The sequence below is a fragment of the Salmo trutta genome, chromosome 9 (assembly GCF_901001165.1).
Source record: "Salmo trutta chromosome 9, fSalTru1.1, whole genome shotgun sequence".
In the NCBI taxonomy this organism is placed as follows: domain Eukaryota; kingdom Metazoa; phylum Chordata; class Actinopteri; order Salmoniformes; family Salmonidae; genus Salmo; species Salmo trutta.
In genome coordinates, this window is record NC_042965.1 from 46,439,151 (window position 1) to 46,465,208 (window position 26,058).

General features: G+C 41.5%; 1 protein-coding gene across 1 annotated transcript in view; it reads right to left on the reverse strand.

The window, feature by feature from the left end:
- LOC115200657 (AT-rich interactive domain-containing protein 3A) overlaps positions 1–25,586 on the reverse strand; it is a 209,827-nt gene extending 184,241 nt beyond the window's left edge. Inside the window, exons 1-2 of the mRNA XM_029763863.1 lie at positions 24,897–25,586; positions 23,562–24,266 (exon numbers count right to left, since the gene is read on the reverse strand). Coding sequence (XP_029619723.1) covers positions 23,562–24,266; positions 24,897–24,935 — 744 coding nt within the window. The 5' untranslated portion in view covers positions 24,936–25,586. The remainder of the gene's footprint in view (positions 1–23,561; positions 24,267–24,896) is intronic.
- Between the last annotated feature and the right edge of the window lie 472 nt (positions 25,587–26,058).

The following is a 26,058-nucleotide window of genomic DNA, read 5'->3' on the forward strand; positions in this document are numbered from 1 at the left end:
CAGTCACAGAGAAGCAGCCAGCCAGTCTATAGACAGGCTGTATTGGGGGTGAAGAGAACAGAACAGTCACAGAGAAGCAGCCAGCCAGTCTATAGCCAGGCTGTATTGGGGGTGAAGAGAACAGAGGAGTCACAGAGAAGCAGCCAGCCAGTGTCTTCTGATCCCTCCTGTCTCAGCCTCCAGTATTTATGCTGCAGTAGTTTATGTGTCGGGGGGCTAGGGTCAGTCTGTTACATCTGGAGTAATTCTCTTGTCTTATCCGGTGTCCTGTGTGATTTTAAATATGCTCTCTCTAATTCTCTCTTTCTCTCTTTCTTTCTTTCTCTCGGAGGACCTGAGCCCTAGGACCATGCCTCAGGACTACCTGGCATGATGACTCCTTGCTGTCCCCAGTCCACCTGGCCGTGCTGCTGCTCCAGTTTCAACTGTTCTGCCTGTGGCTATGGAACCCTGACCTGTTCACCGGATGTGCTTGTTGCACCCTCGACAACTACTATGATTATTATTATTTGACCATGCTGGTCATTTATGAACATTTTAACATCTTGACCATGTTCTGTTATAATATCCACCCGGCACAGCCAGAAGAGGACTGGCCACCCCTCATAGCCTGGTTCCTCTCTAGGTTTCTTCCTAGGTTTTGGCCTTTCTAGGGAGTTTTTCCTAGGGAGTTTTTCCTAGCCACCGTGCTTCTTTCACATGCATTGCTTGCTGTTTGGGGTTTTAGGCTGGGTTTCTGTACAGCACTTTGAGATATCAGCTGATGTACGAAGGGCTATATAAATAAATGTGATTTGATTTGATATAGACAGGCTGTATTGGGGGTGAAGAGAACAGAGGAGTCAGAGCAGAATTAGGCCGATATCCGCTAATTATCAAAATCTAGAAAAGAGACGTTAAATTCAACAAACACCTAAAAGGAAGTGATTCCCAAACCTTCCATAACAAAGCCATCACCTACAGAGAGATGAACCTGGAGAAGAGTCCCCTAAGCAAGCTGGTCCCCAGGACAGCAACACAAGTTGACCCAACCAAATCATGAGATAACAAAAAGATAATTACATTGGAAAGAATTAACAAAAGAACAGCACAAACTAGAATGTTATTTGTCCCTAAACAGAGAGTACACAGTGGCAGAATACCTGACCACTGTGACTGACCCAAAATGAAGGAAAGATTTGACTATGTAAAGACTCAGTGAGCATAGCCTTGCTATTGAGAAAGGCCACCGTAGGCAGACCTGGCTCTCAAGAGAAGACAGGTTATGTGCACACTGCCCACAAAATGAGGTGGAAACTGAGCTGCACTTCCTAACCTCCTGCCCAAAGTATGACCATATTAGAGACACATATTTCCCTCAGATTACACAGATCCACAAAGAATTCGAAAACAAACCCGATTTTGATAAACTCCCATATCTACTGGGTGAAATACCACAGTGTACCATCACTGCAGCAAGATTTGTGACCTGTTGCCACAAGAAAAGGTCAACCGGTGAAGAACAAACACCATTGTAAATACAACCTATATTTATGTTTATTTATTTTCCCTTTTGTACTGTAACTGTTTGCACATCGTTACAACACTGTATGTATACATTATATGACATTTGTAATGTCTTTATTCTTTTGGAACTTCTGTGAGTGTAATGTTTACTGTTAATTTTGTATTGTTTATTTCACTATTTGTATATTATCTACTTCACTTGCTTTGGCAATGTTAACATGGGATTCCCATGCCAATAAAACCCCTTGAATTGAATTGAATTGAGAAACAGCCAGCCAGTCAAAAGACAGGCTGTATTGGGGGTGAAGAGAACAGAGGAGTCATAGAGAAGCAGCCAGCCAGTCTATAGACAGGCTGTATTTGTCGACCGGTGTGATCTCGTAAACAGAGAGCCTTTTGCAAACAGCTGCAGAAATTCCAGGCTTGTGTGATTAAAACGTAACACCCACAATGATGGGAGGGTGTTGAAACAAGTCTGCCTGCACTCTGGTTTAATGAGAGAGAGAGAGAGAGAGAGAGAGAGAGAGAGAGAGAGAGAGAGAGAGAGAGAAAGAGAGAGAGAGAGAAAGAGAAAGAGAAAGAGAGAGAGAGAGAGAGAGAGAGAGAGAGAGAGAGAGAGAGAGAGCGAGAGAGAGAGAGCGAGAGAGAGAGAGAGAGAGAGAGAGAGAGAGAGACAACCAAATCATAACAAAACAAAAAGATAATTACTTGGCACTGGAAAGCATTAACAAAAAAACAGCAAACTAGAATGTTATTTGGGTCTAAACAACACACACTACCATTCCAAAGCTTGGGGTCACTTAGAAATGTCCTTGTTTTTGTCCCTTAAAATAACATCAAATTGATCAGAAATACAGTGCAGACATTATTTAATGTTGTAAATGACTATTGTAGCTGGAAACGGCAGATTTTTAGTGGAATATCTACATATGCGTACAGAGGCCCATTATCACTCCATTGTTTAATTGCTAAATTGTAATTATTTCGCCACTATGGCCTATTTATTGCCTTACCTCCCTTATCATACCTCATTTGCACACACTGTATAAATACTTTTTTTTCCCCTTTTGTGTTATTGACTGTACGTTTGTTTATCCCATGTGTAACTCTGTGTTGTTGTTTTTGTCGCACAGCTTTGCTTTATCTTTGCCAGGTCGCAGATGTAAATGAGAACTTGTTCTCAACTGGCCAACCTGGTTAAATAAAGGTTAAATAAAAAAAATGTAAAAATCAGCAACCATCACTCCTGTGTTCAAATGGCACGTTGTGTTAGCTAATCCAAGTTTATCATTTTAAAAGGCTAATTGATCATTAGAAAACCCTTTCGCAATTATGTTAGCACAGCTAAAAACTGTTGTGCTGATTAAAGTAGCAATAAAACTGGCCTTCTTTAGACTAGTTGAGTATCTGGAGCATCAGCCTTTGTGGGTTTGATTACAGGCTCAAAATGACCAGAAACAAATAACTTTCTTCTGAAACTCGTCAGTCTATTCTTGTTCTGAGAAATGAAGGCTATTCCATCCCAGAAATTGCCAAGAAACTGAAGATCTCGTACAACGTTGTGTACTACTCCCTTCACAGAACAGCGCAAACTGGCTTTAACCAGAATAGAAAGAGGAGTGGGAGGCCCCGGTGCACAACTGAGCAAGAGGACAAGTACATTAGAGTGTCTAGTTTGAGAAACAGACACCTCACAAGTCCTCAACTGGCAGCTTCATTAGATAATACCTGCAAAACACCAGTCTCAACGTCAACAGTGAAGAGGCAACTCCGGGATGCTGGCCTTCTAAAAAACTCAGACCTCCTTTACTCCACACACAGAGATGCATACAAAGGTCTCCCTCGCCGTCCTATTGGCAAATCTGACCATAATTCTATCCTCCTCATTCCTTCTTACAAACAAAAATTAAAGCAGGAAGCACCAGTGACTCGATCAATAAAAAAGTGGTCAGATGAAGCAGATGCTACGCTACAGGACTGTTTTGCTAGCACAGACTGGAATATGTTCCGGGATTCCTCCGATGGCATTGAGGAGTACACCACATCAGTCATTGGCTTCATCAATAAGTGCATCGATGATGTCGTCCCCTCAGTGAACGTACGTACATACCCCAACCAGAAGCCATGGATGACAGGCAACATGTGCACTGAGCTAAAGGGTAGAGCTGCCGCTTTCAAGGAGCGGGACTCTAACCCGGAAGCTTATAAGAAATCCCGCTATGCCCTCCGACGAACCATCAAACAGGCAAAGCGTCAATACAGGACTAAGATCGAATCGTACTATACCGGCTCTGACGCTCGTCAGATGTGGCAGGGCTTGCAAACTATTACAGACTACAAACGGAAGCACAACCGAGAGCTGCCCAGCGACACAAGCCTACCAGACGAGCTAAACTACTTCTATGCTCGCTTAGAGGCAAATAACACTAAAACATGCACGAGAGCACCAGTTGTTCCCGAAGACTGTGTGATCACGCTCTCCACAGCCGATGTGAGTAGGACCTTTAAACAGGTCAACATTCACAAGGCCGCAGGGCCAGACGGATTACCAGGGCGTGTACTGCGAGCATGCGCTGACCAACTGGCAAGTGTCTTCACTGAAATTTTCAAACTCTCCCTGTCCGAGTCTGGAATACCAACATGTTTCAAGCAGACCACCGTAGTCCCTGTGCCCAAGAACACTAAGGTAACCTGCCTAAATGACTACAGACCTGTAGCACTGACGTCTGTAGCCATGAAGTGCTTTGAAAGGCTGGTAATGGCTCACATCAATACCATTATCCCAGAAACCCTAGACCCACTCCAATTTGCATACTGCCCTAACAGATCCACAGATGATGCAATATCTGTTGCACTCCACACTACCCTTTCCCACCTGGGCAAAAATAACACCTATGTGAGAATGCCATTCACTGACTACAGCTCAGCGTTCAACACCATAGTGCCCTCAAAGCTAAGGACCAACACCATCATTAAGTTTGCCGATGACACAACAGTGGTAGGCCTGATCACCGACAACGATGAGACAGCCTATAGGGAGGACGTCAGAGACCTCGCCATGAGGTGCAATGACAACAACATCTCCCTCAACGTGATCAAGACAAAGGAGATGATTGTGGACGACAGGAAAAGGAGGACCGAGCACATCCCCATTCATATCGACGGGGCTGTAGTGGATCAGGTTGAGAGCTTCAAGTTCCTTGGTGTCCACATCACCAACAAACTAACATGGTCCAAGCACACCAAGACAGTCATGAAGAGGGCACAACAAAACCTATTCCCCCTCAGGAGACTGAAAAGATTTGGCAAGGTTCTACAGCTGCACCATCGAGAGCAACCTGACTGGTTGCATCAATGCCTGGTATGGCAACTGCTCAGCCTCCAACCACAAGGCACTACAGAGGGTAGTGCGTATGGCCCAGTACATCACTGGGGCCAAGCTTCCTGCCATCCAGGACCTCTACACCAGGCGGTGTCAGAGGAAGGCCCTAAAAATTGTTAAAGACTCCAGCCACCCTAGTCATAGCCTGTTCTCTCTGTTACCGCACGGCAAGCGATACCGGAGCGTCAAGTCTAAGTCCAAGAGGCTTCTAAACAGCTTCTACCCCCAAGCCACAAGACTCCTGAACATCTAGTCAAATGGCAACCCAGACTATTTGCATTGCCCCCCACACCTATGTTACACCGCTGCTACTCTCTGTTGTTGTCACCTATGCATAGTCACTTTAATTAACTCTACCTACATGTACATACTACCTCAACTAACCGGTGCCGCCACACATTGACTCTGTACCAGTACCCCCTGTATATAGCCTCCACATTGACTCTGTACCGGTACCCCCCTGTATATAGCCTCCACATTGACTCTGTACCGGTACCCCCCTGTATATAGCCTCCACATTGACTCTGTACCAGTACCCCCTGTATATAGCCTCCACATTGACTCTGTACCGGTACCCCCTGTATATAGCCTCCACATTGACTCTGTACCGGTACCCCCCTGTATATAGCCTCCACATTGACTCTGTACCAGTACCTCCTGTATATAGCCTCCACATTGACTCTGTACCAGTACCCCCTGTATATAGCCTCCACATTGACTCTGTACCGTAACACCCTGTATATAACCTCCACATTGACTCTGTACCGGTACCCCCTGTATATAGCCTCCACATTGACTCTGTACCGGTACCCCCTGTATATAGCCTCCACATTGACTCTGTACCGGTACCCCCTGTATTTAGCCTCCACATTGACTCTGTACCGGTACCCCCTGTATATAGCCTCCACATTGACTCTGTACCATAACACCCTGTATATAGCCTCCACATTGACTCTGTACCGGTACCCCCTGTATATAGCCTCCACATTGACTCTGTACCGGTACCCCCCTGTATATAGCCTCCACATTGACTCTGTACCGGTACCCCCTGTATATAGTCTCCACATTGACTCTGTACCGGTACCCCCTGTATATAGCCTCCACATTGACTCTGTACCGGTACCCCCTGTATATAGCCTCCACGTTGACTCTGTACCAGTACCTCCTGTATATAGCCTCCACATTGACTCTGTACCGGTACCCCCTGTATATAGCCTCCACATTGACTCTGTACCAGTATCCCCTGTATATAGCCTCCACATTGACTCTGTACCGTAACACCCTGTATATAACCTCCACATTGACTCTGTACCGGTACCCCCTGTATATAGCCTCCACATTGACTCTGTACCGGTACCCCCTGTATATAGCCTCCACATTGACTCTGTACCGGTACCCCCTGTATTTAGCCTCCACATTGACTCTGTACCGGTACCCCCTGTATATAGCCTCCACATTGACTCTGTACCGTAACACCCTGTATATAGCCTCCACATTGACTCTGTACCGGTACCCCCTGTATATAGCCTCCACATTGACTCTGTACCGGTACCCCCCTGTATATAGCCTCCACATTGACTCTGTACCGGTACCCCCTGTATATAGTCTCCACATTGACTCTGTACCGGTACCCCCTGTATATAGCCTCCACATTGACTCTGTACCGGTACCCCCTGTATATAGCCTCCACATTGACTCTGTACCGATACCCCCTGTATATAGCCTCCACATTGACTCTGTACCGGTACCCCCTGTATATAGCCTCCACATTGACTCTGTACCAGTATCCCCTGTATATAGCCTCCACATTGACTCTGTACCGTAACACCCTGTATATAACCTCCACATTGACTCTGTACCGGTACCCCCTGTATATAGCCTCCACATTGACTCTGTACCGGTACCCCCTGTATATAGCCTCCACATTGACTCTGTACCGGTACCCCCTGTATTTAGCCTCCACATTGACTCTGTACCGGTACCCCCTGTATATAGCCTCCACATTGACTCTGTACCGTAACACCCTGTATATAGCCTCCACATTGACTCTGTACCGGTACCCCCTGTATATAGCCTCCACATTGACTCTGTACCGGTACCCCCCTGTATATAGCCTCCACATTGACTCTGTACCGGTACCCCCTGTATATAGTCTCCACATTGACTCTGTACCGGTACCCCCTGTATATAGCCTCCACATTGACTCTGTACCGGTACCCCCTGTATATAGCCTCCACATTGACTCTGTACCGATACCCCCTGTATATAGCCTCCACATTGACTCTGTACCGGTACCCCCTGTATATAGCCTCCACATTGACTCTGTACCGGTACCCCCTGTATATAGTCTCCACATTGACTCTGTACCGGTACCCCCTGTATATAGCCTCCACATTGACTCTGTACCGGTACCCCCTGTATATAGCCTTCACATTGACTCTGTACCGGTACCCCCTGAATATAGCCCCCACATTGACTCTGTACCGGTACCCCCTGTATTTAGTCTTGTTATTGTTATTTTACTGCTGCTCTTTAATTACTTGTTACTTTTATTTCTTATTCTTACTCAAAAAAAAAATTACTGCATTGTTGGTTAGGGGCTCATAGGTAAGTATTTTATTGTAAGGTCAACACCTGTTGTATTCGGCGCATGTGACTAATAACACTTGATTTGATTTGATTTGACTCCGTGTCCATAGCCTTGCTATTGAGAAAGGCCGCCGTAGGCAGAACTGGCTCTCAAGAGAAGACAGGCTATGTGCACACTGCCCACAAAATGAGGTGGAAACTGAGCTGCACTTCCTAACCTCCTGCCAAATGTGTTACCATATTAGAGACACATATTTCCCTCAGATTACACAGATACACAAAGAATTCGAAAACAACCCCGATTTTGATAAACTCCCATATCTACTGGGTGAAATTCCACAGTGTTTCATCACAGCAGCAAGATTTGTGACCTGCTGCCACAAGAAAAGGGCAACCAGTGAAGAACAAACACCATTGTAAATACAACCCATATTTATGTTTATTTATTTTCCTTTCATACTTAAAAAAAAAAATGTTTAACCTTTATTTAACCAGGTTGGCCAGTTGAGAACAAGTTCTCATTTACAACTGCGACCTGGCCAAGATAAAACAAAGCAGTGTGACACAAACAACAACACAGAGTTACACATGGAATAAACAAACATGCAGTCAATAATACAATAGAAAAAGTCTATATACAGTGTGTGCAAATTAGGTAGGATAAGGGAGGTAAGTCAATAAATAGGCCGTAGTGGCGAAATAATTACAATATAGCAATTAAACACTGGAGTGATAGATGTGCAGAAGATGAGTGTGCAAGTAGAGATACTGGGGTGCAAAGGAGCAAGATAAATAAATAAATACAGTATGGGGATGAGGTAGATTGGATGGGCTATTTACAGATGGGCTATGTAAAGGTGCAGTGATCTGTGAGCTGCTCTGACAGCTGGTGCTTAAAGTTGGTGAGGGAGATATGAGTCTCCAGCTTCAGTGATTTTTGCAGTTCGTTCCAGTCATTGGCAGCAGAGAACTGGAAGGAAAGGCGGCCAAAGGAGGAATTGGCTTTGGGGATGACCAATGAGATATACCTGCTGGAGCGAGTGCTACAGGTGGGTGTTGCTATGGTGACCAGTGAGCTGAGATAAGGCGGGGCTTTACCTAGCAAAGAATTATAGATGACCTGGAACCAGTGGGTTTGGCAACGAATATGAAGCGAGGGCCAGCCAACGAGAGCATACAGGTCGCAGTGGTTGGTAATATATGGGGCGTTGGTGACAAAACGAATGACACTGTGATAGACTGCATCCAATTTGTTGAGTAGAGTGTTGGAGGCTATTTTGTAAATGACATGGCCGAAGTCAAGGATCGGTAGGATAGTCAGTTTACGAGGGTATGTTTGGCAGCATGAGTGAAGGATGCTTTGTTGCGAAAACTAACTATTTAACTATTTAACTATTTAAATAGTTTTTAACTTTATTTAAAAATATTTAACTTTAACTATTTGCACATCATTACAACACTGTATATAGACGTAATACAACATTTGCAATGTATTATTATTTTGGACCTTTTGTAAGCGTAATGTTTACTGTTAATTTTTTATTGTTTATTTCACTTTTGTTTATTATCTATTTTACTTGCTTTGGCACTGTAAACATACGTTTCCCTTGCCAATAAAGCCCCTTAAATTGAAATTGAATTGAGAGAGAGCGACAGAGACAGAGAGAGAGAGACAGAGAGAGAGAGAGAGAGAGAGGAGAGAGAGAGAGAGACAGAGAGAGAGAGAGAGAGAGAGAGAGAGAGAGACAGAGAGAGAGAGACAGAGAGAGAGAGACAGAGAGAGAGAGAGAGAGAGAGACAGAGACAGAGAGAGACAGAGAGAGACAGAGAGTAATAATCCATGAATAAAATTGAAGCATTTCGAATGACAGAGCACATTTAAAAGTGAAGTGCAGCTGCCAGATCCCTGTGTGTGCTCCTAGGGGCCGATGGGGGCCCTGTTTGCCTTGATGCAGAGGGGAGGAACAGGGAGGTAGGGAGGGGGAGGGGGAAAGGAGGATGGGAGAAATCAAGCTCTTTACCATATGGATCCTTTTACTTCATATGTGTTAACTTCAGAGGATAATACCTGCTCCAGACGGATACCCAGGCAGCCCGCAAACACAATAACCAACGCACACCAACAGACACACACACACACACACAAACAAAACACACACACAGCACACACACATGTTGAAAGGGAGGGGAAGGAGAGGGAGGTTTAAGTGAACTGAAAGGGTGGGTATAATTTGAGACAGGCCAATGAATAGGTGGTTAAATATGTCAGTCTACTAATCTAATGTTATACCACTACGGCCATGACCAGGATCTAGTGGTATAGCGATGACCAGGATGTAATGGTATAGTGATGACCAGGATGTAATGGTATAGCGATGACCAGGATGTAATGGTATAGTGATGACCAGGCTCTAATGGTATAGTGATGACCAGGATCTAATGGTATAGTGATGACCAGGATGTAATGGTATAGTGATGACCAGGATGTAATGGTATAGTGATGACCAGGATGTAATGGTATAGTGATGACCAGGATGTAATGGTATAGTGATGACCAGGATGTAATGGTATAGTGATGACCAGGATGTAATGGTATAGTGATGACCAGGCTCTAATGGTATAGTGATGACCAGGATCTAATGGTATAGTGATGACCAGGCTCTAATGGTATAGTGATGACCAGGATCTAATGGTATAGTGATGACCAGGATGTAATGGTATAGTGATGACCAGGATCTAATGGTATAGTGATGACCAGGATCTAATGGTATAGTGATGACCAGGCTCTAATGGTATAGTGATGACCAGGATCTAATGGTATAGTGATGACCAGGATGTAATGGTATAGTGATGACCAGGATGTAATGGTATAGTGATGACCAGGATGTAATGGTATAGTGATGACCAGGCTCTAATGGTATAGTGATGACCAGGCTCTAATGGTATAGTGGGATGCAGTCTCTATGAACAGACTTTGGTAACCCTTTAGGCTTATGATAAATTGTTCAATGTATTAGAACTGAATTACAGAGTGACAAAGATTGTAAACTACTATCATCCTATTACACTATCATCCTATCCTATTATTATATCCTATCATCCTATCATCATATCCTATCATTATATCCTATCATCCTATCATTATATCCTATCATCCAATCCTGTCATTATATCCTATCATCCTATCCTATCATGATATCCTATCGTCCTATCATTATATCCTATCATCCTATCATTATATCCTATCATCCTATCCTATCATTATATCCTATCATCCTATCCTATCATGATATCCTATCATCCTATCATGATATCCTATCATCCTATCAGTATATCCTATCATCCTATCATGATATCCTATCATCCTATCAGTATATCCTATCATCCTATCATGATATCCTATCATCCTATCAGTATATCCTATCATCCTATCATGATATCCTATCATCCTATCATGATATCCTATCATCCTATCATCATATCCTATCATCCTATCATCATATCCTATCATCCAATCCTATCATGATATCCTATCATACTATCATCATATCCTATCATCCTATCATCATATCCAAACATCCAATCCTATCATGATATCCTATCATACTATCATTATATCCTATCATCCTATCATTATATCCTATCATCATATCATTATATCCTATCATCCTATACTATCATTATATCCTATCATCCAATCATTATATCCTATCATCCTATACTATCATTATATCCTATCATCCTATCATTATATACTCCTATCATCCTATACTATCATTATATCCTATCATTATATCCTATCATCCTATCATTATATCCTATCATCCTATCATTATATCCTATCATCCTATACTATCATTATATCCTATCATCCTATACTATCATTATATCCTATCATCCTATCATTATATCCTCCTATCATCCTATACTATCATTATATCCTATCATCCTATCATTATATCCTATCATCCTATCATTATATCCTATCATCCTATACTATCATTATATCCTATCATCCTATCATTATATCCTATCATCCTATAATTATATGCTATCATACTATCATTATATCCTATCATCATATCATTATATCCTATCATCCTATACTATCATTATATCCTATCATCCAATCATTATATCCTATCATCCTATACTATCATTATATCCTATCATCCTATCATTATATCCTCCTATCATCCTATACTATCATTATATCCTATCATCCTATCATTATATCCTATCATCCTATCATCCAATCCTGTCATATATCCTATCATCCTATCATTATATCCTATCATCCTATCATTATATCCTATCATCCTATACTATCATTATATCCTATCATCCTATACTATCATTATATCCTATCATCCTATCATTATATTCTCCTATCATCCTATACTATCATTATATCCTATCATCCTATCATTATATCCTATCATCCTATCATTATATTCTATCATCCTATCATTATATCCTATCATCCAATCCTGTCATTATATCCTATCATCCTATCATTATATCCTATCATCCTATCATTATATCCTATCATCCTATCATTATATCCTATCATCCTATCCTATCATTATATCCTATCATCCTATCATTATATCCTATCATCCTATCCTATCATCATATCCTATCATCCTATCATTATATCCTATCATCCTATCATTATATCCTATCATCCTATCATTATATCCTATCATCCTATCATTATATCCTATCATCCTATCATTATATCCTATCATCCTATCATTATATCCTATCATCCTATCCTATCATTATATCCTATCATCCTATCATTATATCCTATCATCCTATCCTATCATCATATCCTATCATCCTATCATTATATCCTATCATCCTATCATTATATCCTATCATCCTATCCTATCATTATATCCTATCATCCTATCATTATATCCTATCATCCAATCCTATCATCATATCCTATCATCCTATCATTATATCCTATCATCCTATCATTATATCCTATCATACTATCATTATATCCTCCTATCATCCTATCCTATCATACTATCATTATATCCTCCTATCATCCTATCATTATATCCTATCATCCTATACTATCATTATATCCTCCTATCATCCTATACTCTCATTATATCCTATCCTTCTATTACACTATCATCCCATCATCATACTCTATCTTCCTATCATATCATCCTATCATCCTATCATATCATCCTATAATCCTATCATCCTATCATATCATCCTATTTTCCTACCATCCTATCATATCATCCTATCTTCCTATCATCCTATCATATCATCCAATCTTCCAATCATATCATCCTATTATCCTATCATCCAATCCTATAATCCTATCATCCTATCATATCTTCCTATCATCCTATCATATCATCCTATCATCCTATCATATCATCCTATCGACCTATCATCCTATCATATCATCCTATCAACCTATCATCCTATCATATCATCCTATCATCGTATCATATCATCCTATCATCCTATCATATCATCTTATCAACCTATCATCCTATCATATCATCCTATCATATCATCCTATCATCATATCATCCTATCAACCTATCATCCTATCATATCATCCTATCATCCTATCATATCATCCTATCGACCTATCATCCTATCATATCATCCTATCAACCTATCATCCTATCATATCATCCTATCATCATATCATATCATCCTATCATCCTATCATATCATCCTATCAACCTATCATCCTATCATATCATCCTATCATATCATCCTATCATCATATCATCCTATCAACCTATCATCCTATCATATCATCCTATCATCATATCATATCATCCTATGATCCTATCATATCATCCTATCATCCTATCATCCTATCATATCATCCTGTCATCATATCATATCATCCTATCATCCTATCATATCATCCTATCAACCTATCATCCTATCATATCATCCTATCATATCATCCTATCATCATATCATCCTATCAACCTATCATCCTATCATATCATCCTATGATCCTATCATATCATCCTATCATCCTATCATCCTATCATATCATCCTATCAACCTATCATCCTATCATATCATCCTATCATATCATCCTATCATCATATCATCCTATCAACCTATCATCCTATCATATCATCCTATGATCCTATCATATCATCCTATCATCATATCATCCTATCTTCCTGTCATATCATCATATCATCCTATCATATCATCCTATCATATCATCATATCTTCCTATCATATCTTCCTATCATCCTATCATATCATCCTATCATATCATCATATCTTCCTATCCTTTCCCCATTAGGGATGTTTTGCCTGGAGTCGACGGGCTGCCTTAAACAACATTAGAGAGAGGCTTGAGTGTGTTTTCACCCCAGACTCTCTGTCTCACTGGCTGTGGGTCATAGTGAAAATGTTTGTTTAACAAGCAGCTCTGTTTAGGTTCTTCCTGTCCTGGAGAGTTAATTCTCTCAGCTCGTCTTCCTCTTGCTGATTTAACATCAATTCCCCCATTTCACTGTCTTGTTGTATTTCCTTCTGCTCAACTGAACCACCTCTACTATGGGTACGTGCCAAATGGTACCCTTTTCTCTACACAAAAGTAGTGCACTATATAGGGAATACGTCTCTGGTCTAAAGTAGTGCACTATATAGGGAATACGTCTCTCGTCTAAAGTAGTGCACTATATAGGGAATATGTCTCTCGTCTAAAGTAGTGCACTATATAGGGAACACGTCTCTCGTCTAAAGTAGTGCACTATATAGGGAATAAGGTGCCATTTGGGATGCATATATTGAATTAGGTCACTACTGGATGGCAGGTCCGTTTGTGTTATAATGAAGCAATAAGGCCCGAGGAGGTGTGGTACTGTATACGGTCAATATACCACGGCTAAGGGCTGTTCTTAGGCACGACGCAACGCTGAGGGTACTTTATTGCTATTATAAACTGGTTACCAACGTCATTAGAACAGTAAACCAATCCTTTTGAGTCAGTCAGCATCCAGGACCCACACTACCCGGTTTACAATGTGTCTGTCTGTCTGTCTGTCTGTCTGTCTGTCTGTCTGTCTGTCTGTCTGTCTGTCTGTCTGTCTGTCTGTCTGTCTGTCTGTCTGTCAGTATAGTACACAGTCACAGACAGACAGACAGACAGACAGACAGACAGACAGACAGACAGACAGACAGACAGACAGACAGACAGACAGACAGACAGACAGACAGACAGACAGACAGACAGACAGACAGACAGACAGTGGATATGGTCAAGCAGGGAGGGAAGGAAGGGGGGGGGGAGGAGTAGACTGGAGAGGGGGAGAAGAGGCAGGGGAGAGGAGTAGGGGGGAGAGGGGGAGGAGGGAGAGGAGGAGAAGAGGCAGGGGAGAGGGGTAGGGGGGAGAGGGGGAGGAGGGAGAGGGGGAGGGGAGAGAAGAGGAGGGGAGAGAGGAGGAGGGGGAGGGGAGAGAGGAGGAGGGATGACATAAACGGCTTCATTAAGGCTCTGGAGTAAAACGGTACACCAGCTGTAACACCCCATTTAGACACACACACACAAACACACACACACACACACACACACACACACACACACAGAGAGAGAGGCATCATGAGGAGTTTTTTGGGGGGGTTGTTGCTCTGTAATACTACTAGCCTCCTAGCCATTTGACGAAGTTGGCTTTAGCTAGCCCAGATCGGTTCCCAATCTCCCAACCTCATTACTAACTACCAACAAGCCATTTCAGGCTATCAATCAAGTTAGAGTAGCCAGCTTGTCTAAGTATCTTAGCTAGCATGCCTGCTGGTAAGGTTGGTAGACTATAGAAAAGCAAGCAATAACTAAATGTACTAAGTAAGACTCACATTCCTTTCAATCTTTTAGCCAGACTTTAGGAGAGATGCAGAGAAACATGTTTCGTTTTGGGGTCCATGAGGCCCCTGGACCCACAACAGAACTGCTCTGTGTCGTCAGTATGTTTGTGTGCTGCCTGGTGATTGTTGCTGTAATTAAACAAGCCCCAGTACAGTGAAAAGATAGCTGCCATTTTGTTATAACAGCCCGGTTCAACAGCCCGGTTCAACAGCCCGGTTCAACAGCCCGGTTCAACTGCCCGGTTCAACAGCCCGGTTCAACAGCCAGGTTCAACAGCCCGGTTCAACAGCCAGGTTCAACAGCCCAGTTCAGCAGCCCAGTTGAACATATACAGAATTGTTTTCCTGTGTGTGTGTGTGTGTGTGTGTGTAGGTGTGTGTGTGTGTGTGTGTGTGTGTGTGTGTGTGCGTGCGTGTGCGTGCGTGCGTGCGTGTGTGTGTGTGTGTGTGTGTGCGTCTGTGCGTGTCGTCTGTGCGTGTGTGTGTGTGTGTGTGTGTGTGTGCGTCTGTGCGTGCGTGTGTGTGTGTGTGTGTGTGTGTGTGTGTGTGTGTGTGTGTGTGTGTGTGTGTGTGTGTGTGTGTGTGTGTGTGTGTGTGCGTCTGTGCGTGCGTGCGTGTGTCTGTTGAAACATGCTAGGTGTGTGACATCACTCTATTTGTTTCTGTTTCGTAATGGGTTGGCTTCCAGCCGACATACACGCTCGCTCTCACACACACACACACACACACCGCTCACACACACACCGCTCACACACACACACACCACTCACACACACACCACTCACACACACACCACTCACACACCACTCACACACACACACACACACCACTCACACACGCTGCTGCCAGAGAGGGAGATCCCAGTATTTTTGGGTGTGAGCCAGGCTGGAATGCCACCAGTTCTACTTTCCTGTCCTCCAGCCAAAGCTCTACGCAATCTTCTATTTGTCTTTTTCTCTCACTTTCTCAGCTCTCCCCTCAGCTCTTCCCTCAGCTCTCCCCTCAGCTCTTCCCTCAGCTCTCCCCTCAGCTCTTACCTCAACTCTTACCTCAGCTCTCCCCTCAGCTTTTACCTCAGCTCTTCCCTCAGCTCTTCCCTCAGCTCTCCCCTCAGCTCTTACCTCAGCTCTTCCCTCAGCTCTTCCCTCAGCTCTTCCCTCAGCTCTTCCCTCAGCTCTTCCCTCAGCTCTTCCCTCAGCTCTCCCCTCAGCTTTTCCCTCAGCTCTTCCCTCAGCTCTCCCCTCAGCTCTCCCCTCAGCTCTTACCTCAGCTCTCCCCTCAGCTCTTACCTCAGCTCTCCCCTCAGCTCTTCCCTCAGCTCTCCCCTCAGCTTTTCCCTCAGCTCTTCCCTCAGCTCTCCCCTCAGCTCTTCCCTCAGCTCTCCCCTCAGCTCTCCCCTCAGCTCTTACCTCAGCTCTCCCCTCAGCTCTCCCCTCAGCTCTTCCCTCAGCTCTCCCCTCAGCTTTTCCCTCAGCTCTTCCCTCAGCTCTTACCTCAGCTCTTCCCTCAGCTCTCCCCTCAGCTCTCCCCTCAGCTCTTCCCTCAGCTCTTACCTCAGCTCTTCCCTCAGCTCTCCCCTCAGCTCTCCCCTCAGCTCTTCCCTCAGCTCTTCCCTCAGCTCTTACCTCAGCTCTCCCCTCAGCTCTTCCCTCAGCTCTTACCTCAGCTCTTACCTCAGCTTCCCTTTCAGATGTCAGACACGTCAAATAGAAAGTTCTGTTATAATCTAATCTATTCATCCTCAGAAATCCATTCACAAAGCAGCGTCTAACTGTCATCTAAAATCCGTCAACAGATTGACGTTAGAGTAAATGTTAACCTGCCTAAAGGGAACAGATGAAATACACTCATTCTCTAGTACCCCACACAACATCTTGTTCCCATTTACAAAGATACAGTTAGCTGCTGCCTCCCTTCAGTTGCCCTCAAATGTGGTTTTGTTTTGCAACTCTGAAAAGGCATATAGTAGTCTGGCTCCAGCGTGTCTGCTGAGTGACCATAAGCATCCTTTTATTGTCCTGTGACCATTTCTTCCCAATGACCCGGCTAGAAGAGCACATCCTGAAAAATAAAGCTCTCCACTTGATTATAGAAAGGAGACATGCCATTTTACATGATTTACATTTGACAATATTCACGTAAACTATGAAAAATGTAAATCTTTCTTTGATAATAGACTAGTCTTTCCTTGATAACAGAGAAGAGTTTTCAGCAAAGCCTCATACAGTATTCAATATGACAATTAGTGTTACTGATCAATACTATATACACTAGTGTTACTGATCAATACTATATACACTAGTGTTACTGATCAATACTACATACACTAGTGTTACTGATCAATACTATATACACTAGTATTACTGATCAATACTATATACACTAGTGTTACTGATCAATACTATATACACTAGTGTTACTGATCAATACTACATACACTAGTGTTACTGATCAATACTATATACACTAGTATTACTGATCAATACTACACACACTAGTGTTACTGATCAATACTATATACACTAGTGTTACTGATCAATACTACATACACTAGTGTTACTGATCAATACTACATACACTAGTGTTACTGATCAATACTACATACACTAGTGTTACTGATCAATACTATATACACTAGTATCACTGATCAATACTACATACACTAGTGTTACTGATCAATACTATATACACTAGTGTTACTGATCAATACTATATACACTAGTGTTACTGATCAATACTATATACACTAGTGTTACTGATCAATACTACATACACTAGTGTTACTGATCAATACTACATACACTAGTGTTACTGATCAATACTACATACACTAGTGTTACTGATCAATACTATATACACTAGTGTTACTGATCAATACTACATACACTAGTATCACTGATCAATACTACATACACTAGTGTTACTGATCAATACTACATACAAATACTTAATAAAAGACAGACTGGGATTGGTGAGGGTTAAATATTTGTTGCTCTGTATCTGGTTACATTAGCAAATTGCAATTACAGTATATTCAAAGAAAGTTCGATTTTCAGATATCTATGGTGCAATACACAACTGAACCTTAAACATCATATACAGAAAAGATACTGGACAGAAAAACACAAAAAAAAGTGTTTTTCTGTCCAGTATCTTTTACTGTATATGATGTTTAAGGTACAGTTGTGTATTGTACCATAGGAATCCTTCATAAAGTATTCACACCCCTTGACTTTTCCCAAAAAAATTGTTGTGTTACAGCCTGAATTTAAAATGGACAAAAGACTCTGTAATGTCAAAGTGGAAGAAAAACTCTAACATTTGCAAAAACATTATGAAAAATGTAAAAACAAATATATCTTGATTAAATAAGTATTCAACTACCTGAGTCAATACATGTTGCAATCATCTTTGGCAGCGATTACAGCTGTGAGTCTTTCTGAGTAATTCTCTAAGAGCTTTGCACACCTGGATTGTAAAATATTTGCACATTATTATTTTTTTTAATTCTTCATGTCAAGTTGGTTGTTGATCATAGCTAGACAGCCATTTTCAAGTCTTGCCATAGATTTTCAAGATGATTTAAGTCAAAACTGTAACTTGGCCCCTCTGGAACATTCAATGTCGTCTTGGTAAGCAACTCCAGTGTATATTTGGCCTTGTGTTTTAGGTTATTGTCCTGCTGAAAGGTGAATTCATCTCCCAGTTTCTGTTGGAATGCAGACTGAACCAGGGTTTCCTTTAGGATTTTGCCTGTGCTTAAATCTATTCCGTTTCTTTGCATCCTAAAAAACTCCCTAGTCCTTGCCGATGACAAGCATACCCATAACATGATGCAGCCATCACCATGCTTTAAAATATGAAGTGATAATCAGTGATGTGTTGAGTTGGATTTGCCCCAAACATAACTATAAAGATAAGTTCTTTGCCAATTTTTTTGCAGTTTTACTTCAGTGCCTTATTGCAAACAGGATGCATGTTTTGAAAATATTTGTATTTTGTACAGGCTTCCTTCTTTTCACTCTTTCAATTAGGTTAGTATTGTAGAGTAACTACAATGTTGTTGATCCATCCTCAGTTTTCTCATTTCACAGCCAATAAACTCTGTAACTGTTTTAAAGTCACCATTGGCCTCATGGTGAAATCCCTGATTGGTTTCCTTCCTCTCTGGCAACTGAGTTAGGAAGGACGCCTGTATCTTTGTAGTGACTGGGTGTACTGACACACCATCCAAAGTGTAATTAATAACTTCACCATGCTCAAAGGGATATTCAGTCTGATTTTTTTTTACCCATCTACCAATCGGTGCCCTTCTTTACGAGGCATTGGAAAACCTCCCTGGTCTTTGTAGTTGAATCTGTGTTTAAATTCACTGCTCGACTGAGGGACCTTACAGATAATTGTATGTGGGGAGGTACAGAGATGAGGTAGTCATTCAAAAATCATGTTAAACACTATTATTGCACACACAGTGAGTCCATGCATCTTATTATGTGACTTGTTAAGCACATTTTTACTCCTGAACTTATTTAGGCCATAACAAAGGGGTTGAATACTTATTGACTCAAGGAATTTCAGCTTTCAATTTTTTTATGCATTTGTAAACATTTTGAAAAACATAATTCCATTATGACATTATGGGTATTGTGTGCTGACCAGTGACAAAAAAAAAAATGAAATGTTATCCATATTAAAGTCAGGCTGTACCAAAACAAAATGTGGAAAAAGTCATAGGGTATGAATACTTTCTGAAGGACACTGTATCTACTGGACAGAGAAACCCCATAAAAAAGCCTGAACTGAGGATGCACTTACTGGACAGAGAAACCCCATAAAAACCCCTGAACTGAGGATGTATCTACTGGACAGAGAAACCCCATAAAAACCCCTGAACTGAGGATGTATCTACTGGACAGAGAAACCCCATAAAAACCCCTGAACTGAGGATATATCTACTGAACAGAGGAACCCCATAAAAACCCTGAACTATATAGAGAAGTATAGTATCATTTAAATAAAACGTAAATAATTGTATTTTGTCCAATGAGTAACATAAGAACTACACAACGGCACGTCTTAATTATCAAGGTTTTATTTCTCCCTGATTTGAATTGCATTTCCATTGCTTGGGTTACTTAATGCAGGTCTAATGCAGGGCCCTAATGTACACATTACGTTTAGGGAAGTATCTGAATGTTCCGTCATAAATAAAGAATGACCACATTAGATCTGTGTTCGCTTTACAACCTCTCTCTGCTGGATTGGAATAAATGATATTATGAATTACATCTTTATCAGAATGATATTAGGCTGGAGATGAGAGGACTACTTTCTTTATTCTTTAGTCACCTAAAACAATTTATTATTTTGTGTTCTATATCAATCAAGCCTTAAAGCCATTACTGCCACAATTGCTGTGGCATTATATATAAAATATCCACCCTAATGTTTTATCAATAGGGGCATTTATCAAATAATTAACCAAATAACAGCTAGTGATACATCAGTAATAAGCAGGAGAAAATATTTTGTTAATTTCTTTATTGTTAGTCTTTTAAGATAAATCACTAAATATACTCATGTTTTCATATTAAATAAAATTGTAATATCAATATATTGTATACATGTAAATTAGGCCTGGTCAGCTAACAAATTATATTCTTTGAGCAAGTGATCTGGTCTAGGGTTCTTTGAACAAGTGGTCTGGTCTAGGGTGCTTTGAACAAGTGGTCTGGTCTAGGGTGCTTTGAACAAGTGGTCTGGTCTAGGGTGCTTTGAACAAGTGGTCTGGTCTAGGGTGCTTTGACCAAGTGGTCTGGTCTAGGGTGCTTTGAAGAAGTGGTCTGGTCTAGGGTGCTTTGAACAAGTGGTCTGGTCTAGGGTGCTTTGAAGAAGTGGTCTGGTCTAGGGTTCTTTGACCAAGTGGTCTGGTCTAGGGTGCTTTGAACAAGTGGTCTGGTCTAGGGTGCTTTGAACAAGTGGTCTGGTCTAGGGTGCTTTGAAGAAGTGGTCTGGTCTAGGGTGCTTTGAACAAGTGGTCTGGTCTAGGGTTCTTTGAACAAGTGGTCTGGTCTAGGGTTCTTTGACCAAGTGGTCTGGTCTAGGGTGCTTTGAACAAGTGGTCTGGTCTAGGGTTCTTTGAACAAGTGGTCTGGTCTAGGGTGCTTTGAACAAGTGGTCTGGTCTAGGGTTCTTTGAACAAGTGGTCTGGTCTAGGGTGCTTTGAACAAGTGGTCTGGTCTAGGGTTCTTTGAACAAGTGGTCTGGTCTAGGATTCTTCTTATTAAATAGACATGAAGGAAATACAAATATGTTCTCTCTCATCATCTGGTTTTAGACCTACATCGTTTCATTGTTAAGAAAAATGAAATCATTGTGCTGATTTATTTATAGACCTTTCCAAGGCCTTTGATACTGTTGACCATCACATTCTCATTCAAAGATTGACTGAAATTAGCCTGGATCAGATTATCTGTCAGTGTGTGATTTCTGATGGTGTTATGTCTAGTTTCCTGGATATTACAAAAGGTGTACCACAGGGATCGGTACTGGGACCTGTTGTCTTTAGTATTTGTATAAATAATATTGGTCAATCTAGGGTCCCGTGTGGCTCAGTTGGTAGAGCATGGTGTTTGCAATGCCAGGGTTGTGGGTTTGATTCCCACGGGGGACCAGTACGGGGGGGGGGAAATTATGAAATGTATGCATTCACTACTATAAGTTGCTCTGGATAAGAGTGTCTGCTAAATGACTAAAATGTAAATGTATCTATTAGAACTTGTAATTTTCATCTATATTCAAACGATACTGTTATTTATGCCATTGCCCCCAACTGTAAACCAGGCGTTGTTAGAGCTGTAATCTGACCTTGTTACCTTACAGAAAGCCCTGGTGGGTTTAAACATTGTACTAAATGTGGGCAAGACTAAATACATGTTGTTCTCTAGTTCTCTCCAGAATGTTTAAAATGATGGACTATATTTTTATTCACCCGAAAAGTTCTCGCATCGATCAGGTTCCCTATTATAAGTGTCTGGTCATTTGGATTGACAAAGACTTAACGTTTAAAAAAACATACTAACGAGCTAGTTAAAAACATAAGATTTAAAATGGGCTTCTTCTTTTTTTTAAATAGATCTTGCCTCTCCTTAAACAGCAGGAAGCAGATTGTACAGTCAACCATCCTGACAGTTCTTTGCTATGGTGACAGCATTTACCAGATTTCAGCAGACACTACTCTTAAAACCTCTACATGTCGTCTACCTACCAAAGCGTCCTTCACTTTATCACAGGTAACAGATTTAATACTCATCACTGCGTCCTGTATCAAAAGGTTGTCTGGTTCTCATTAACGTCCCGTAAATCACTTCATCATTCTCTTTCTGTTTACAAAACTCTACTACACAAGCTTCCAACTAACCTAACTTTGTTGTTAATAAAGTATAAAAACATGCGATACCAAACCCGTTCACAGTGTTGGTTAACTCATGAGGTTTCTCAGGTCTCCACCGAATTTGGTAAATCCACTTTTTAGTTTTAATGCGTCTCACTGCTGAAACAATTTACAAACTCTTTACCAATAGGTGTTCTGTTGGCGCTTGGGCAGTTTGGGGTTTTGATTGAGGACCTAGTAGCTGAGGAATGGAACTGTTTCACTAAAATGTTGTGCTGTATTTTAATTAACTGTAACATTGTATTGATTGCTGTTTTATTTGACATTGTATTGATTGCTGTTTTATTATTTTTTTACAGTGTATTGATTAATGTTTTGTTTCACATTGTATTTGATTGTTGTATTACCGTGATCAGTAATTGAGAATGAGGAATGAGAGCCTGGTCTCAACGATCCCCCCCCCCCCTGAATAAATAAAGTTCGAAATTTAAAAAAAGAAAAAAGAACATAGGAAGGAAAGACAGAGAGGAGAGAACAACAAGGGGCTCTACAGCACAAACTTAAGTTAGTGTAGTTTCTGAAGTCCAAATATCAAAACAGTTCAACATCCTATTGAGAAGCTAGAGCCATTAAAACAAAGTTCAATTGTGTTTTGGACTTAGAAAAGTAACGGCCAGGCTTAATTATAGGCAACTACTTTTAAAGGAGATGGATGAGATTGTTATCAACAAGGGATAGTACAGTCCGTGTAGTCTAGTGTTTAGTAGGTAACGTTTCATATCAAATGATTACTTTATTAGTCAGCTTTACCTGTTTGAATTGCTCCTCGTAAGTCCATTCGTGGTGTTGAGACTGTGGTGCCAACCCGCTCGGGGATTCCAACTGCCTGGGCGCAACGAAGGAGGGAGGAATTCTAGACATGAACTGCACCGGGGTGCCCTTCGGAGAGTGTCCCGTACCGGGGTGCATGGGGTGGTGGGGCTGGTAGTGGCTGAGAGCACCCTCCATATCCTCTTCATCCTCATCATCCACGATTCCCTCGTTGTCCATGTCATCTCCATCCAGATTCCGGTCGTCATCATTCATGCATCGGTCCATCCCCTCTGGATCATTATCCATATCGGAATCGTCGGCTCTCTCTGAGTGCCTGCGGGCGTCGAAACTGTGATGGACAGCCAGTCCCGGTTCAGCGGATCTCGCCAAGCTGGGAGAAGAGTTCGCTACTCCCGCGGCGAAAGCTCCCCGGACCGCTGCTTGGTAGTGGTGGAAGGCGAGGGCTTGTTGGTGTATCTGGGACTCGACCATGGAGCGGAGATCTTTCTCTTTCTCTGCCTGACGAAGCTTCTCTTCTAACGCCAGGCGGGCAGCCTGTTGTCGTTGGAGGTTTTCCATGACCGCCTCTAGCTTCATGCCTCCTCCGCTGGGCTGCTGGGACTGTGAGCCGGGGAAGTGGCTGTGTGTGGAGGCAGAGGAGACGAGCAGGGGGAGGTTGCTGGACGAGGAGAACGCTGCTTGCTGTGGAGATGCAAGGGGGTACACATAAAAATAACCACTCCAAAAAAAATATTGTAACGGAGAGTAAACTGACTAAAAGCAATAAACTATTAAGAAATAACTTGGTAATAAACTGTAAGAACACACGACCATGCCTATTATGATAATGTGGCCGACATTTGGTCCCTGGAGTCGATGTCTCCTAAAACGTGGCTTCTAACATGTATCAAAGTGTACCATAAATAGAGTAAAATGTATTGCGGAAATGAACGTGGGCAACACAGTAACCGTGTGCGCTGTATAGCCTTAGTGCTGATGTGGCAAACTGACAAAATAATTACACCGAATAATTAGCCTATATATACATAAACCATTGCGTACTATTTTTTTCTTACGCATCAGAAACGTGCTGTGAATGGGTTTGGTATCTCATCTATTAAAGAGATAAAAGTTATGTAAAAAGTTAATTTACTGTAAACATTCAAAAAACGTTATTAAAGTGTAAATAATTAGTTAAAGTGTAAATAATTAGCCTAAAAGAAAACGAAATAAAATAACTTAACGAAATAGACTATCTTATTAACATCTACATAGGATAATAAGAATAATCAGAATCGGTCAAAATGAGAAGGAACTAAATGTGATGCTTACCAAAGCAGATTTAGTTGCTATACTGGTATTATCAACCATGCTTCGCCCGTCAGATTAGACCGAAATATCAAACAGTTCACAAAGTATCTCCTTTCAATGTTAGCTGTGGGAGTATTCCTGAATCCTGATCCAACATCGAGATCCGCGTCTCTATTGGAGAGAAATGATTATGGTGTCGGTTTAAAGTGTAAAGAGGCTATCAAAGTATTTGCGGTGGTCGAGTATTGAAGCCCTGGAGGTTTTAGCAACAAGTGGCAACTGTAGTCAGAATGACCCCCTCATGCGAAGGATCGGCCCTGTAGTCAGAATGACCCCCTCATGCGAAGGATCGGACGTTCTGCTCCCATTTGCTAACAACACGTCAATACAGTGATATACAGAGGGCAGGGTCTACAGCCGACCCAGGAAATACACTTTATAACAACCGCACAGAACCACAGAGAACTGACGGATCCCACATCGTCAAGTGTTGGAAACAATCCAAAAATTGTAAATTCTTTGCCAAAATTGTTAATAGGTTACACATTCTATATTCTATAAAGATATACATATTGTTATTCATTAGGCTATTTAGGCCGGACCCTGCCCCCACTGAGCTAGTCATTTCACGCATATGTTCCATGGGGCCTACTGCCTAGACAACATTACGGGTTTGTTATTTTGTATATTTCGACACAAATAAGCTTATGGGTTATGTTTTTTGTGCAATAGGAGTTTAATAAAAAATGTTTTAAAAAAAATCATAATAATAATTGCATGTATCAGAACGGTGACATCGTTTTGCATTCCATTGCCTGGGGCAGAATATATATATTTAAACATATAATCAAATTATGACATATAGATCCTATAAATTCAACTTACATCTGAATGTATGTTAATCCATTAACAGATTACACTTCCCATAAGTGATCCCATAACATATTGTAAATTATTTTACACAGAGTTGGCTTTACTATTCAGAAACCAAGGGATAGGCCTAGAAGTCCAGCATCACCTATAAAAACATGAAGTTAAGCATCACCTATTAAAAACAGGAAGTTGAGCATCACCTATAAAAACATGAAGTCCAGCATCACCTATTAAAAACATGAAGTTGAGCATCACCTATAAAAACAGGAAGTTGAGCATCACCTATAAAAACAGGAAGTTGAGCATCACC